This window comes from Felis catus, chromosome A1 (assembly GCF_018350175.1).
Source record: "Felis catus isolate Fca126 chromosome A1, F.catus_Fca126_mat1.0, whole genome shotgun sequence".
NCBI classification, from domain to species: Eukaryota; Metazoa; Chordata; class Mammalia; order Carnivora; family Felidae; genus Felis; species Felis catus.
In genome coordinates, this window is record NC_058368.1 from 180,590,867 (window position 1) to 180,606,836 (window position 15,970).

At 41.4% G+C, this 15,970-nt stretch overlaps 1 protein-coding gene across 17 annotated transcripts in view; it reads right to left on the reverse strand.

Annotated features, from left to right (window-relative positions):
• TENM2 (teneurin transmembrane protein 2) overlaps positions 1-15,970 on the reverse strand; it is a 2,391,334-nt gene that overhangs the window by 75,400 nt on the left and 2,299,964 nt on the right. For all 17 annotated transcript variants that reach the window (XM_045040340.1, XM_045040320.1, XM_045040321.1 and 14 more), the window contains 4 exons: positions 13,098-13,308; positions 8,701-8,820; positions 5,020-5,281; positions 3,967-4,234 (listed from right to left, as the gene is read on the reverse strand). In XM_045040340.1, coding sequence (XP_044896275.1) covers positions 3,967-4,234; positions 5,020-5,281; positions 8,701-8,820; positions 13,098-13,308 — 861 coding nt within the window. The remainder of the gene's footprint in view (positions 1-3,966; positions 4,235-5,019; positions 5,282-8,700; positions 8,821-13,097; positions 13,309-15,970) is intronic.

The window sequence follows — 15,970 nt, forward strand, 5'->3', positions numbered from 1 at the left end:
GGAGACAACAGTACCACCTATCTAGTTGTCCTGCTGAAAAAAAAAATTAGAGAATAAAATACTCAGGAATTAATTTAATCAAGGAGGTGAAAGACCTATATGTTGAAAACTATAAAACACTGATGAAAGAAATTGAAGAAGACACAAATAAATGGAAATATATTCTGTGCTCATGAATTAGAATAATTAACATCAGTAAAATGCCCACACTACCCAAAGCAATCTATGGATTCATTGCAATCCCTAACAAAATTCCAATGGCACATAATAGAAACACAAAAATAGAACAATCCTAAAATGTGTATCAAGCTGCAACAGACCCCAAGTAGTCAAAGCAATCTTGAGAAAGAACAAACCTAGAGGCATTACACTCCCTGATTTCAAACTATATTACAAAGCTATAGTAATCAAATCTGTATAGTGTGGGCATGAAAACAGACACACAGGTCAATAGAACAAAATAGAGAGCCCAGAAATAAACCCATACATATATGGCCAATTAATTTAAAGCAAAGGAGCCAAGAATATACAACAGGGAAAAGACAGTCCCTTCAATAAATGGTGTTGGGAAAACTGGACAGCCATGTGAAAAATAATGAAACTGGATCACCATCTTACACCATACACAAAAATTAATGCAAAATGGATTAAAGACTTGAATTTAAGACCTGAAACCATACAACTCCTAGAAGAAAACACAGGGGGTAATCTCCTTGACGTTGGTCTTAGTAATAATTTTTTGATTTGACACCAAAAGCACAGCCAACAAAAAGCAAAAATAAACAAGTGGGACTGCATCAAATTAAAATGCCTCTGTGATGGGGTGCCTGGGTGGCTCAGTCAGTTGAATGTTCGACTTTGGCTCAGGTCATGATCTCCTGGTTTGTGAGTTCGAGCCCCACATCCGGCTCTATGCTGACAGCTCAGAGCCTGGAGCCTGCTTCAGATTCTATGTCTCCCTCTCTCTTTCCCCATCCCCTGCTCATACTCTGTTCCTCTCTCTCTCAAAAATAAATAAACATTAAAAAATTAAAAAAAATTAAAATGCTTCTGTACAACAAAGGAAATAATCAACAAAATGAAAAGACAACCTACTGAATAGGAAAAAAAATAGTTGCAAATCATATATCTGATAAGGAGTTAATATCTAAAATATATAAAGAACTCATACAACTCCATAGCAAAAAGGCAAACAATCCAATGAAAAATGGGCAAAGGATCTGAACACACATTCCAAAGAAGACATAGAGAAGGCCAAGATGTTCATGAAAAGATGCTCAACTTCATTAATTATCAGGGAATTGCAAATCAAAACCACAATGAGATACCATCTCATACCTGTCTGAATGGCTGTTATCAAAAAGACAAGAAATAACAAGTACCGGTGGAGATGTGGAATAAAGGGAACTCTTGTGCACTGCTGGTGGAAATGTAAATTGGTGCAGCCACTATGGAACACAGTATGGAGGTTCTTCAAAAAAAAAAAAAAAACACAAAAACTACAAATAGAACTACAATATGACCCAGCAATTTCACTTCTGGGTATCTATCCAAAGAAAATGAAAACACAAACTCAAAAAGATATCTGCACCCCATGTTCATTGCAGCATTATTTACAATAGCTAAGATATGGAAATAGTCTAAGTGCCCAATAACGGCTGAATGAATAAAGAATGTGTGTGTGTGTGTGTGTGTGTTTGTGTGTGTGTGTGTGTGTGTGTGTGTGTGTGTGTGTGTGTGTGTAGTATTATTTAGCCACAGAAAAGAGTGATATTTTGCCATTTGGGAAACAGGGATGGACCTTGAAGGCATTATGTTAAATTAGATAAGTTAGAGAAAAGACAGATACTGTATGATTTCACTTCAATGTAGAATCATCTAAAAAAAATAAAACAAAGCTCACAGATATAGAGTTAGATTGGGTCTTGCTGGAGGCAGCAGGTAGGAGGTGAAAGAAATGAGTGAAGGGAGTCAAAGGTACAAATTTCCAGTAATAAAATAAATAAGTGTTAGGGATATAATGTGTGGCATGGTGACTGTAGTTAATAATACTGTATTGCATATTGTAAGTTAAGAAAGTAGATCTTAAAAGCTCTCATCACAAGAAAAAAAATTCGTAAAAAAAAAATTATGTGATGGATGTTAACTAGATTTGTGTATATATTGCACCCAATATATACCAATATGGAATCATGTTGTACACCTGAAACTAATACAATGTTGCATGTCAATTATACCTCAGATAAAAAAAAAAAATCAAACCTGAACCTGAAAAAGCCTCAAGTCTCAACTCTCAGTTTACAGGAGATAACAGAACAAAGGAAGACATTAAACAGCCACAGGGGTGCAATCAGAAAATAAATTAGACTATGGAAAATTCTACAGACAAATAATGCACTTTGTCCAAAATAAAATATAGAACTTAAAAAAAGAGCTAGAGATAGAAGGGAAAACCATAGATTAAAGAAATTTAAGAGAAATCAAAATTGCAAAAGGTGGATCTTATTTGGATTCTGACTCAAACAAAGCACTAATATTTTATGATACTCATAAGACAATCGAAATATTGAATAATGGGCTATTTAAAGATATTAAGAAGTAATCATTTAAAAATTGTGATAATTATATTGTTGTCATTCTTTTGTAGTGTGTTTTTGAGATACATTGTGAAATATTATGGATGAATTTATATGATATCTGAGACTTCCTTCAGAAAGTCATGAGAAGCAGGGAGGTGGATGAAAGGATGGACTTGATAATGTCAGAAGCTAGATACATGGGGGTGCATTATAATACTGCATCTACATTTTGATGTTGGATATTTTTTTGATATTGGTAAAGGCTGGTATAATATTTGATTAGCTACTTTATAGTAAATGCACTAGTTAGTTCAATAACATTACTATCTTTTATGAAGTTAATAACTCCCTTTGCTGATGAGGCAGACTACTAGGGCCATACCCTAAGCATGTGAAACCTGCTAGGTACATGACATTAGGCATCTTTCTTACCCTCTCCCTCATGTCCTACTGCACAATGGGGGTTATGAGAGTGCCTCCCTGATAAAATTATTGACAGGCTACCCCATACAAAGGATTTTAGCTCAGTGCTCTGCACAAAAGGAGTGTCTGACAAACATTGGCTTCCAACTACCATGAAAATTTCTAAGTTTGCTGGTTTCTTATTTTGGTAACTTATAGTTCTTGGAAATCACAAGGCTAGTGGTGAAGAAAATACAGGATTCTGGATTTTAATTAATCCCACCCAGACTTCCACAAGTAGGAAAAGACACTAGGTATGTTGATATCAATCTCAGCTCACAACTTTTCAGAGATTGGTAACCAACAGACCCTTCTCTTATGGTAGTCATTCATCAGTGGGCAGTTAAGCTATTCCCTAAAAGGCACAGCTTGAAACACAGCACGTGGCTTTCACACCCCCTCCATCTTCTGATTCTCCTGATGCATTCTGGGAACATGATCTAGCTCCTGCCCATCTCTTTCCCCTATCTTGAATATTCTCCTTGTCCATACATTCCAGCCACACTGCCCTTCCCTTTGTCCTTCAAACACACCTTAGTCTTCTCACGTTTTCTGCCAGAAAGATAATGCTTTGTTCCTGATTTTCACATGGCTCCTTCTTGCCATTCAAGCCTCTGCTGAAGTGTCATCTGCCAAGAAGTCTTCCCTGAATGCCCACCCACAGTTGCTCCTCCTTCCCAGTAAATTATTTTTACTTTAATATTAGCACTTATCACTGCTTGATATTTTCTTGTTCAGTCTGTGTTTATTATCTTGATCCCCCACTAGTACAGAAGGTCCATGAAATAGGACTCTTGTCTGTCTTACTGACCAATGCATTCCTATCTACTGGGATAGTGTGTGGCACATATTAGGAACTCAATATTGATCAAATTAATGCATGACTAAATCCAAGGATCAATAAGGAGTTGAAACTGAAACATACCAACAGCATCAGAGAGTCCGTAAACCCTTTGGCCATATGCATCTGTCTTATCCCAGATGAAGGTGTAGGCCAGGTTGGGAGAGGCCTGGAATGACTTCTGGAAGAGGTGCCCCTCTACAGCTACCATCAGATGAACCTTGATAAGATTCAGGGGCACCGTGGACTGGGTCATGGTGATCTTCAACAGAGACTTATAGCCTGCGGTCCTGGAGCTCAGGTAGCGAAGCTTCACAGTGGAACCAGGGAGCTCAATTTCTTCATGAAGAACCTGGAGAGGAAACATAGGGTGGACATGAGACATGCTTCATCCAGTGACCCCCGGGCAGGTGGGCTGCTCACAACCCTGAGTCTGCCTGTCTGCTGCTGCCCTCACAAAGCATCATGCCTTATGTGGGGTGCAAGAACCACTACCCATGACTGAGAGAAAAAAAACAACAACAACCAAAACTTTATCCTACACCATGGAGTAAAGGGGTTGAGGTTATGATTTTTGGATTAATAATTATTCCTGGTCACTGTTGTGTTTCTTTTTAAAAACCACACTGTTGGCAAAAGATGTAAATAAGAACAGCAGGCTTTATTGCTAGCTGCATGTAAGGAGGCCACAAGAGGCTGTAATTATATGAACCTGCAACTTCCAGTGACAATTGGTATAAAGCAACAGGGAGGCAATAATGTAATATGCCCTCTGTCCTAACACTGATGTAGATCATTAAAGTGCCTCTTATCATGTATCTCTGTGACTAACAGGAATAAAAATGCAATTTGCAGGTGGGTTGCACATATGTATATTGTTTTTTTTTTATTTTATTAAAAGCTCCGTTGACTGCCAAAGTCTTGAATGACTATCTGGAAACATCTGGAAGATATAGGAGAGATTCAGTTGTCTCTCCAGTGGCCATAAATTCTATTGTGTTCCTACTTTTTGTCTCTCTCCCTTAATATTAGTCTCTGGCCCACCCAGAGAGTGAGATATGGTGAGAGGAAGTTGGCCAGCCAGTTTGGGATAGGGTAGGATTTGAAGAGACCTACCCTAGTACCTGCCATTCCTACCTGGGTCTCAGGCACGATGGGATTCTGCCCAGGGGCGGCGCTGAAGAAAGTGGACAGCGGGGAGGAGATGATGATTGGATCTGGTCGGACAAAGCCACTGAGGTCACAGCTGGGGATGGAGTTCTCCTCAGTCTTCATTACCAGGGTGTCCATGGCGTAAAAGCTATTCCATGGCAGCCACACGGTGCGCTCCTGGCTCATGAATGGGGCTCGCTCGAAGTGCAGGGTCAAGGAGGCACCCCCATTGGCAATCAGGTCAAACCTGAAGAGGGGGCAAGTGGGCTCTTAGGAATGAACTTAGCTTTAGACAAGGCAGGGGCTCTGAACTGTGCACCTGAGGGCAGTAGGAGGGGCAGAGCACACGAGAGATGAACGTGGGCTTTGAAGGCAGATGGTCTGAGTTAAAATACAATCTCTATCAATGACTTGTCCTGTGATTCTGTGAAAGTTACCAACCCTCTCTGAGCCCCAGTGTCTTCATCTGCGAATTGGGACTAATTATACCACCTTCACAGTATGGCTGAGAGAATGAAATGTGATGACTGCAGAGCAGGGGTCAGCAAACTAAGCCCATGAGCTAAATCCAGCCCGCCACCTGTTTTGGCAAACAAAAGTTTCATTGGAGTACAGCCACGCCGATTTGTTTACTTATCCTCTCCAGCTGATTTTGTGCTACAAAGGCAGAGCTGAGTAGTTGTAACAGAAACCATATGGCATGCAAATCCTAAAATATTTACTATCTGGCCCTTTACAGAAAATGTTTCTCCGCCCCTGCTGTAAAGCACTTAGCATCATGCTAGGTTGATACAAGTATTCAATACATAGTAGAGTTATAATGATCAATGAATGCTAAGTCATGGGAGGGGCTTTCTTCTTATCTACCTGGGCTGTTTGATATTTACATATATATATATATATATATATATATATATATTTCATAGAGGCTTAATTTTTGAGATACAGTTGACATATAACATTAGTTTCAGGTGTAGTACAACATAATGGTTTGATATATGCATAAGGTACAAAATGATGGCCACAAGAAGTCTAGTTAACATCTATCACTACACATAGTTAAAATTTTTTTCTTGCAATGAAAACTTTTAAGATTCTCTTAGCAACTTTCAATATGCAATACAATATTATTAACTATAGTCTCCATACTGTACATTACATCTGCAGGATTTATTTATTTTATAACTTTATACTTTTGACCCCTTCATCCATTTTGGCCTGTTTCTGATATATTTTTTTTAAAGTTTATTTATTTTGAGAGAGGGGTAGAGCATGAGTGGGGGAGGCAGAGGGGGAGGCAGAGGGAGAGGGAGAGGGAGAGGGAGAGGGAGAGGGAGAGGGAGAGAGAGAGAGAGAGAGAGAGAGAGAGAGAGAGAGAGAATCGCAAGCAGGCTCCCTGCTGTCAGTGCAGAGCCCCACATGAGGGCTTGATCTCAAGGACCGTGAGACCACGACCTGAGCTGAAATTAAGAGGCAGATGCTTAACCTGAGCCACCCTGGCATCCCTTTGATAATTGTCCTTAAACCTTATTCCTGTTTGTTTTTCGAGAGCTGGACAAAGGTATATTGCTAGTAAGGTAAAATAAAGGTAGTTCTTTCCCAATTAACAGAAAAGAAGGAGGTTAATGGAGAGAAGTCTCCCAATTTTGAGTTTTATTCCTCCATCAAGATCTCAACTGTTTGAGGGAAGTAGTGCTTTTCTGTTCACTTCAGAATTTCTAGCAGTTAACAGAGCTCCTGGATCATAGTAAAAACTCAGTGCAAATATACAGACCCACTGGCTTCACCCAATTTGGGTAATACTTTTGGTGTTTTTTGTTTGTTTCATTTTTTGTTTGTTTGCTTTGGTGTTTTTTTTTTAACAGACAAAAATGAATGAGCAAGAAGCACATGAACATTAAGGTGAATATCAGAGCATGTATGGCACAACAATTTATTACATGAACTTGTTTGTCTCTTTATTTTGGGGAATGCATACTGCTGGGGATAGGATGGGTATAGGATGCAGAAGAGAGTCGAATGTTTTGATGTGAAATTGGTATGAAAGAACCAAATCATCAATGTCTGTGGGACACCCCACTATATGACAGATTGTATAATTCCTCAGAGCATTCCCAAATACATCCTGTTACTTCCAGGGCTTTGTAACCTGAACAAGCTGAAGAAATCACTAATCCTGAAGGTTGGATAGATGATATGGGAAGTGGGTCTGGGCTGTAATTAGTCAAGAAGCAGCTCAGAAGGATGGGGCAGCATAAGGTAGGGACAGGCAGCAGGTCAAGGACTTAGAAATGTCCTCTGTATTGTCATAGGACTGTGCAGAGTGGGAACATTGGCTTCTAAGAATGAACAAGGGCCGAGGTAGTTCTGCGTATTACATAGTCATCGTCCTAATGCTTTAAAATAGTTAGATTTGACTACAGAAATGTATGAGATATCAGAAAGTTTGTGAATACTGAGATTTTGATGGAAATCATCAGATGTCTTCTTTGGGTTTCAGAGGTGGGAATATGAGAATAGGGCTATTGTCAGCTGGTAAATTTTGAAACTACCAGCAAGGCTACCTTAGAGCATTAGAAAGTAAGGTCTGACTCTTCACCAGAGAAAGGCAAGACTCATAGTTCTTACCCACATGCTATGTCCATGATTTTGCAGACTGCAGTTTTATGGAAAAAGTGTTACATCAGATTTACAGCAACCATCTTCTTTTACATTTGGAATAGAATGCAATAGTTTGAGGGCTTGGGTTTTTTGTTTATTTGTTTGTTTGTTTGTTTGTTTTTTTTAACCCAGGGTGGTTGAGTGATTTCCCCATCCCATAGATTTTTCTTCTTCTTTCTTCTTCTTCTTCTTCTTCTTCTTCTTCTTCTTCTTCTTCTTCTTCTTCTTCTTTCTTCTTCTTCCTCTTCCTCTTCCTCTTCCTCTTCCTCTCCTCCTCCTCCCCCTCCTGCTCCCCCTCCTCCTCCCCCTCCTCCTCCCCCTCCTCCTCCTCCTCCTCCTTCTCCTCCTTCTTCCTCTTCTTTAAATTTCAACTCCATGCCCAGTGGATTAAGGAAATAACATAGCTTTCATCTTGGTGGGGGCTGCACGGGTGCATGTTTCCAATCAGAAGATAATAGGAAAAGGTTGCCTCCTTCACACAGCAGGGTGACAGCTAAATGTATTTAATTAGACTTTTCTGATTACATCCCACCCCCTCAAAACAGGCACAAAAACAACACAGCTCCTAAAGCCACAGATGAAAGCAGAAGGGGTTCACCACAGGACACTATGTCATGTGGATGCTTGTCACCCTGCACTGACTTTGATTTAAAATAGGAGAGAATTTCCAAGAGCCAATTTGCCTTTTTCTTTCTAGAATCTGCCCTCCCCTAGCTGCAATCCCAGTACATGTACACACACAGAAAAGTATTTACCTGACAGGGAAAAAGGGAGAATGATGGTTATTGGCAGCCTTGGACAGGCTGGCCCTTCTATTTGTTTTTCATGTTAAATACTATACCACAAAGCAAAAAAATGGATTTGGGGGGATCCACACTAGGGGTCTTGCCTGGTGGTCACTATAGTCCACAAGGGGAAGCCATGTGGTTCTAAGCCAATAGCATGATCTGTCTTTTTGCCTGCATCCTCAGTTCTGAGTAGGTAGAACCCCGCAAAGATACTTACGTGCCATCTTGGCGGGTGATGGTGTAGCCATATTTTGGGTACTTGACAAAAGACACATTCACACCAACCAGAGGAGTCCCATCTGTAGTTACTACTTGGCCTCGAATGAGAGAAACCAAGCTGAGAGAAAAAGAAACACAAGTCTTGAGCCACACACAGGAAAATAAGACAAGGGGGCATGTCAAGTTCTCCTTCCATCTTGCCATTGTTTCCACCCATCCTCATCTGGTTGCTAAGGTAAGAAGACTCTCAACATTAATTTCTGGGTTCACATAATCACACCTCACGGAGAGGTCTTAACGCTTGCTTTCCTTGAGGAACAGAGCTGATGACATGTTGGAGTGAAATCCACGGGCAGCATCTCTAGTCACTTGGCTGGCCAATGGGGTCTCCTGTGCACATTCCCTCTACCCTTGGCCTTGCTCCATTTCTTGACATCATTTGGCTTTTGTTTGGCCCGAGCTTCAGGCTGCCCTCATCACTCGCGCTTGTGCCTTAGTCTGGCACAGAGAGTATTATACTCGGGTGAGAGCTTCCCCATCTGGCTACTCATTTCCTTTTTTGGTCTTGGAGAAAGGCAATGTTACTCTTCTCCTCCAGGCTGGGATGTCAGAGGGAATGGAGAGAAGTGCACAGAGGTGTTTTTTTTATGGGGCTGGGACATATACATACATTGTTTTTTTGCTGCTCTTTAAGAGCAAAATTTCTCACAATCCATGACAGCCTGAGGAAAAGAGAGTATTGGAGCTTTACGCATTTTTTTCTGGTAGAACTATCCTGGGTCCTGACTTCCATGTAACTATATTTCTCTTATATCAAATTCCTGCTATCTTGGTGGGGCAGGGGCAGGGGTGGTTGAAATCCCCCTCAACTTTTTTCCACTGTCAGAGAAAGCTGTCCTCTCTCCAGATCATAGTAACTAGAACTTTTGCAAGAATGACAGTATCAACAAGCAACGTCTGGGAAATCCCCTAAAGCAAGAGAGATGCCACAACAGTCCTCTCAAAATCCATACAGGGAGAATGCACATGCCTCCTCTTACCTAAATTTTCTTGACTTCATAGAGAAATGGGTTACTGAGAACTTCCATTTTTGCACTGAGTCTCCAGCCTATTAGGCAGGTCTGCAGCTATATTGTTAGCCTTCAAGCCACTGGGCAATTTGACAAAGGCAGAGAGGTTCTCAGGTTTCCAGGTTCCTGGACATACTCCCAATTTCTGGGCTAGGTAATCAAGCTGACCTATTCTTTGCCAGAATCTTGTCCAAGTCTGCTTGATTTTTGGATCGCACTTACTTCTGCTATCTCAGGTGGGATGCAGGCATGGAGGAATGCTTTCTCCTGGCACCTCTCTTTTTATTAGCAATAACTACCCCCAGCCCCTGCCACGGTTCAACTCCAACCCTTTGATGATCTCACGAGGGTTTAGACTGTTCCACTGACAGCTCTAATTGTCTGCTACTGGCTGCCTGACAAATGCATCCCATTTTTAGCTGGTTCCAACCATAATGCCAGAGGCTTTTGAAAGTGGAAAACTAAATTATGAAAATAATTCTTTTGTTCAATTCCATTTCCTTATCTTAGTGCAGACTAAGATTTCTTTCATGCCTTCCAAGGCACGATTTTAAAATCGATGTGTGTTGATGACCACAAGGTACAAAGTGTTTATGATGAGAAAACAAAGCTGGGAGTACATCTCGCAGTGGGTTTTTTCCCCTCCTTTTTTTTACACAACTGTTATTTATTTTAAATCGTTCCTATAGCATAAGACTTTACAGAGCACCACAGGAATAAAAGGGGCCTGGTTGCCTAGGCTTCCTACTCTCTATTTTCCTAGTTCCTCATTGTTGCTGGCTTCATATCGTTTCCAGGCAGACAATTCACAGAAAAGACTCAGCTGAGACATGCTATCAGTTCGTTTCTATTTATGATTATTGATGTGTAACAATTATCACATTATCTAGATAGTGAGATCTGCTCTATAAATTATAGTGGTGGAGTCAAGGCATTTTAGTTATTTTTGTATGCCATTATCTTGGGGAAACGCCTTCTTAGAAGTCTTGAATTAACTTCTTTTTTACTCCTAGCCTTCTCCTTCTTTTTTTTTTTTTTTTTTTTTTGGTCAGAGGATAATACGCTAAAATTCACATGCTTGGTGAACTTCAACCTATGTCTTGGAGTTACATTTTGTATTTCTGAATTATGTATCTACACCAACACGCTGGAGTGTGGGCTCATTTGGGTGGTGCTATTTATTGCTACTTTCAAAGCATCAGACAGGCTTTCTCTAAAGCAAGTTTCTTTTGCCCAGATCTCTGGGGCTGCTATGGTCCACAAATATTATGGAGTCCTTACCTCCTCTTCTGCATCTTGGCTGTGGCTCAAGGTGCCTTCTGGAAGTGTTAACTTTGGTGAGGAGGATAAAATTGAATTTTAAGGGACAAAAAGGAGAATAACAGGAAATTACTGGATTTAGGGTAGAAAAAATGAAATGTTAATAGGAAACTGGACAGAGCATGGGCTTTGGAAAGATGCATTTACAGTATTAGCAAACTGTATGTAAACTATAGTGAAATGCTTATGGCCTGGTGCTAGGGCCATTCAGGACTCTTGGGCAACAGGAATTATGTTCATAATTAAGGGAAATATACCTGTAGAATCCCTGTCCAAGAACTAGGATTTAATAAGTACTTTTTTGATCAGATATTTATGGTTTCTTTTATTTTTGAGGGGTTCTTGTATTAAGGTAATAATATAACTGTGTGAGTATTTTCTATAGTATTATCCTAATTTTATCAATCAAGAAAATGAAGTTTATAAGGTTAAATAAATTGTCTAATATGACATGGCTAGAGGGGTGCCAGGGCTGAAATAGAAGAGGGCTGAGATGATTTTTTTTTCTTTTTAGTAAAACTAGGGCAGAGAGAAGCTAAAGTTGCTAGCCCAATGTGACCTTGCTAGCCCAAGAGCCCTCGTATTAAAAGAGCTGTCAGGAAGTGGGGCTGCACAACTTCCCAGAGAGTTCTAAGGGGTTGTAGAATTAACTGGCTGTACCATTATTCCTTACCTCCCCATCCCACCTTTGCCAGGCTCTCCCAGGGAGAAGCAGAGTCTGAGTCATGACCTGCTGATGCTTCCTCCCCAAAGTCTAAGGTGGGGGCACCAAGAGAATCATTTATAAAGCTAGGGGCTCCTGTAAGAAGTGAGAGCAGGTATTTTATTTGCTGGCTGGAAGGCTGCTTGGGCAGCGTACTTCCTGAGTTGCTTCTGGGCCTCCCCAGAATGAAGTAGGATAAAGAGAACTAAGAGAAGAATGGCATGAGAAGGATAGTTAGTGGGGTGAGGAGGCCAGAAGTGCCCCACTCAAGTTCAAGGTTCCTAGAGGCTTCATGAAAGAGGACCCAGCCACCCATTCTTACTTCTCTACAGAAAGGAGCATAGAGATGAGACAGATATCCCCAAGAAGACTACGCCTGCCATCTTCACATCTGCGCATACCATCGACATCTGGACCCAGACCCACCAAGAGCAAGATCTGTGATATGTAGGCAGACCGTAAGAAGTCCCCTGCCTCTCCTATCCTTTCTCTTACCTCCAGAATCAGAAACAGTGCCTAGAAGGGAGAAGGGGATGGGATGTCTCAAAGCCAACTCTTCCCCCTGGCTCTCCTCTCTGGGTGTACAGTTCTAACTTGTCCTGGGAGGAAGGGCCAAACTTACTATATAATAAATCTAGAATTTGCCCCTAGAATATTCATAAGTCTCAAATTAGCAACTGAGAGCAAAAGTAAACATAAGAGAAACTCTATCATTGTGCAAAGAGGGGTAACATGCCCCAGCATGACATCTTGCCCAAAGTAGGTAGTTAGCAGATGCAATTGATGGGGTTGCTGTGCAGATTAGAGATGGTCTATATAAAGTGTCTGGCTCATAAGTGCTCAATAAATTCTAGCCACTGGCATTATCTTGGCTCTAAGGTGCCAGAAATGATAAGCTATGTTATTAAGTTAATAATTGCTTTCAAAAATACTCTATTGAATGAAGTATTTCAGTGATGATCAAACAAAAGCCACTACCAGAGGTATTTTATAAAGAGAGATAAAGTAATGAAATGTTGTAAAATAATAGATTATAAAAATGATCTAAAAACCAGACAATCAACAGGTGTCTCCAGCAGGTTCTAGGTTGAAGGTGGCCAAATCCTACAGACAGATGAGGACTCTGCTCTGGGTCTCGACCCATAGAGAGCAAGGGGCCCTCTGTGAACCAGAGCAAGGAGCTGCCCTCATGGGGTAGTTTCCAGGCCAACTGGGCCCATGGAAAAACGGGAGCACCTCTTCCTGCTCTGATAGGGAGGCAACCAGCCACTTCGGGGTCTGTGTGGACAGAAGGGTGCCCACCTGCTATTGAAGGGGTTGTCTCCAGGAATGATGTGGGTGCTGTCTTTGCCTGCCAAGAGCTTGATGCGGTCATAGAAGGACTTCACGGCAGGTGAGTCTGTCTGGCCCTGCTGAATGATGTCCAGGGGGTCCCGGGACCCTCGGCAGAGCAGGCTATTCTGACAGGCGGACTGCAGGCAGCAGTCAGGGTCCAGGCAATCCACCAGGCCATCTGGAAGGGCAGAGGGAGAGCCAGGGTCAGTGCATTGCACAACACAAAGCTGCTGAGAGATGCTAACACCTTTGTCATGAACAGCATCAACCCTTCCCAAGGGCTTGAAGTGGCAGGATTCACACGACAAGTCTAGTTTAATTCCAGTATATATGCATAGAAAATAAAAGACTGAAAGGAAATAATTGAAAATGTGGACAAATGATTATCCCCAGGTAGTAGATTAGTGTGTTTCTCTCCTTCTTCTTTATTATACTTTGCTAGGATTTCTACTTTTTCTGTTATGAGCAAGTATATTTGAGTGGTTGGAAATAAAACCAAATATTTTGCTTTTGGATAGAGCAGCACTAAAAATTACCCATAGCCAGTTCTCAGGGCCTTGTGCTAATTGGGTGCACAAATCATCAAAATGCATGGGATTCCTTAAATCTCAGTTTAATGGAGAAACTGAGATCCATCTCTGCTCCTTGTCAGACAGGGAAGGTGCTGCTGACCAGTGTGAGAACTGGGTGGGTGAGTTTTGCATTTTCTGGGAAATGTGGAAAAATGGCTTTGGTTCTAGCACCAAGAAAGTAAGCTATCAGTTCACCCGATCGTTTCTGGTGCCACCTTGCTACACACCCGTAACACTTTGAACATCCTGATTTACTAGGTCCTTGGCCCTACATCCCTTTCCTGGGCTGTTTCTTATCATTCATGTACCATTCAACAAATATTTGAGTGCCATCCATGTTCTGGAAATGCAACATGGTATGAAGAACAAAGAATGATGGGGTTGGTCCTTAAGAAGCTGACAGTACAGTGGGGAAACAGATGCGATTCATCTTTCACAACCCAGACTAGGTATGGCCACCTCTTCTAGGAAGCCTTCCTGGTGATGCCTCTGACTAGGTTATGGTACTCCTGCTCTGTGTATCCCTGAATCACAGTTTCTCAAAGAATGGTACTGCATCAAAATCCCATGGGTCTCAAGGGTCTATTCCCAAGCTTCCCAGGGAGAGCCTCCAGGAACAGGTCCTGGGATCTGCCTTTCACCCATGCTTGCCCGGTGATTCTAATGCACAATAAATTTTAGAAACCTTTGTTAATGCCAACTTCCTTGGGCTAGAATCAATTATCTCTGTGTGCTTGCCTTCCTGTCTGGAAAATGAGCTCTTTGAAGAGAATAACAGTGTCTTATTCATTTCTATATTCATGCCTTACTTAGTGCCAGCCACGGAATTGGGTATTCAACAAAGGTTTGTTGAATGAATAAATGACTGTTTCCCATTCTTCACACGCGTGTTAGGGCTGAGCATGGGAATGTTTCGGGTAGTGTTTGCTCTTTGGAATTCCCTATTAGAATGGATTAGTTGGCCAACCCTTATTCACTCTGCTGGGAATTGACTGAACACACAGTGGAGAAGATTGGAGAATAACTTGCTTGCACCTCCCAGATTTGATAGCAAGACACTTTGGGGCCATAATTAACATCATGGAAACATGTACTCAAACCCTGGGCTGGGACTTGACAGACACTTGTACTGGAACACTGAATCAGAGGCCTGGCTGCATGCTTTAAATTTACTACAATGTAATTTTTTGGCATTACTCTTTTCATTTGGTTCTGCTAACAAAATTGAAATATGTAATTTCACCGAAGTTCCACTGTAATTTAGCAATTAATGTACAATTATTTTAATGCATTACTTTATTTTTAGCAAACAAACAAATTAGGAGGTTGTGTGTTTTGCTTGGCTTTAAATTACTAAAACTAGCCTCTCATTTTCCACATGGGCAAATGTGGCTTCAGTGCCTCGTAACACATTTAGATTTACAGAATTTCCTAGAAATGCAGACCCAGGAGGGTGAGCAGGCGCACACACTTTAAATTTAGAGACTTTCAAAATCAAGGCTCTGAACACCTCTGCCTGATATGCTGGCTGAATCAGGTGCTCCCTAGAGCCTCACAAATCTCATACCCAAGAAATGGGGCCAGAGAATTGTATCTCAGCAGCAGGATGATGCTGGAGCACCATCACAGATCTATGTTCAGATCGTATAGTGGATCCCATAGCCACTGGCAGAATAAGAAAAAGAAAAGAAAAAACGCATAGCATTCTGCCTTTAACATCACCTTCCGTGGACCGCCTCCACCAGACAGAAGGAATCCACCACGGAATGCCTGCTTTGGATTTAAAATTATCCTGCTGAGATAGGTTGGCAGTGCTTCATTCAGCAGCTACAGAAACTTCGCAGGTGAGAAAAAACACACTGTTAGTAGCACTATAGATTTCTTTAAGGCCACTGGCCTCTTCCCATTAGAAGTTCCATCTGTCTCTGGTGGTCTTTCCCTCCTGAAGCTGGGAACATCTCCTACCCCCTATCTGATTTACCACCCCTTCCATCTAACCAGCTTGAGAACCTCATCAGGCTCAAATAATAACCTGGGACAGTTTTTCTATTAAGCACTCAACACTTTTCTCCCCAACCCCTGCTAGTCTGCCACTCATTCTGGACTTGCAACTTTTTCCAAAGGGTGGACCTCAAATTTCCCTACTGTTTTGTTGATTCTTGGCTTTTTATTTAAGGGCCTGTCTGGCAGGAGATGTCCCATAAACACATCAGCAATCGCAGATGGCAAATGCTAAAAAAAGAAAAAAAAAGGATAGAAATGATTTCC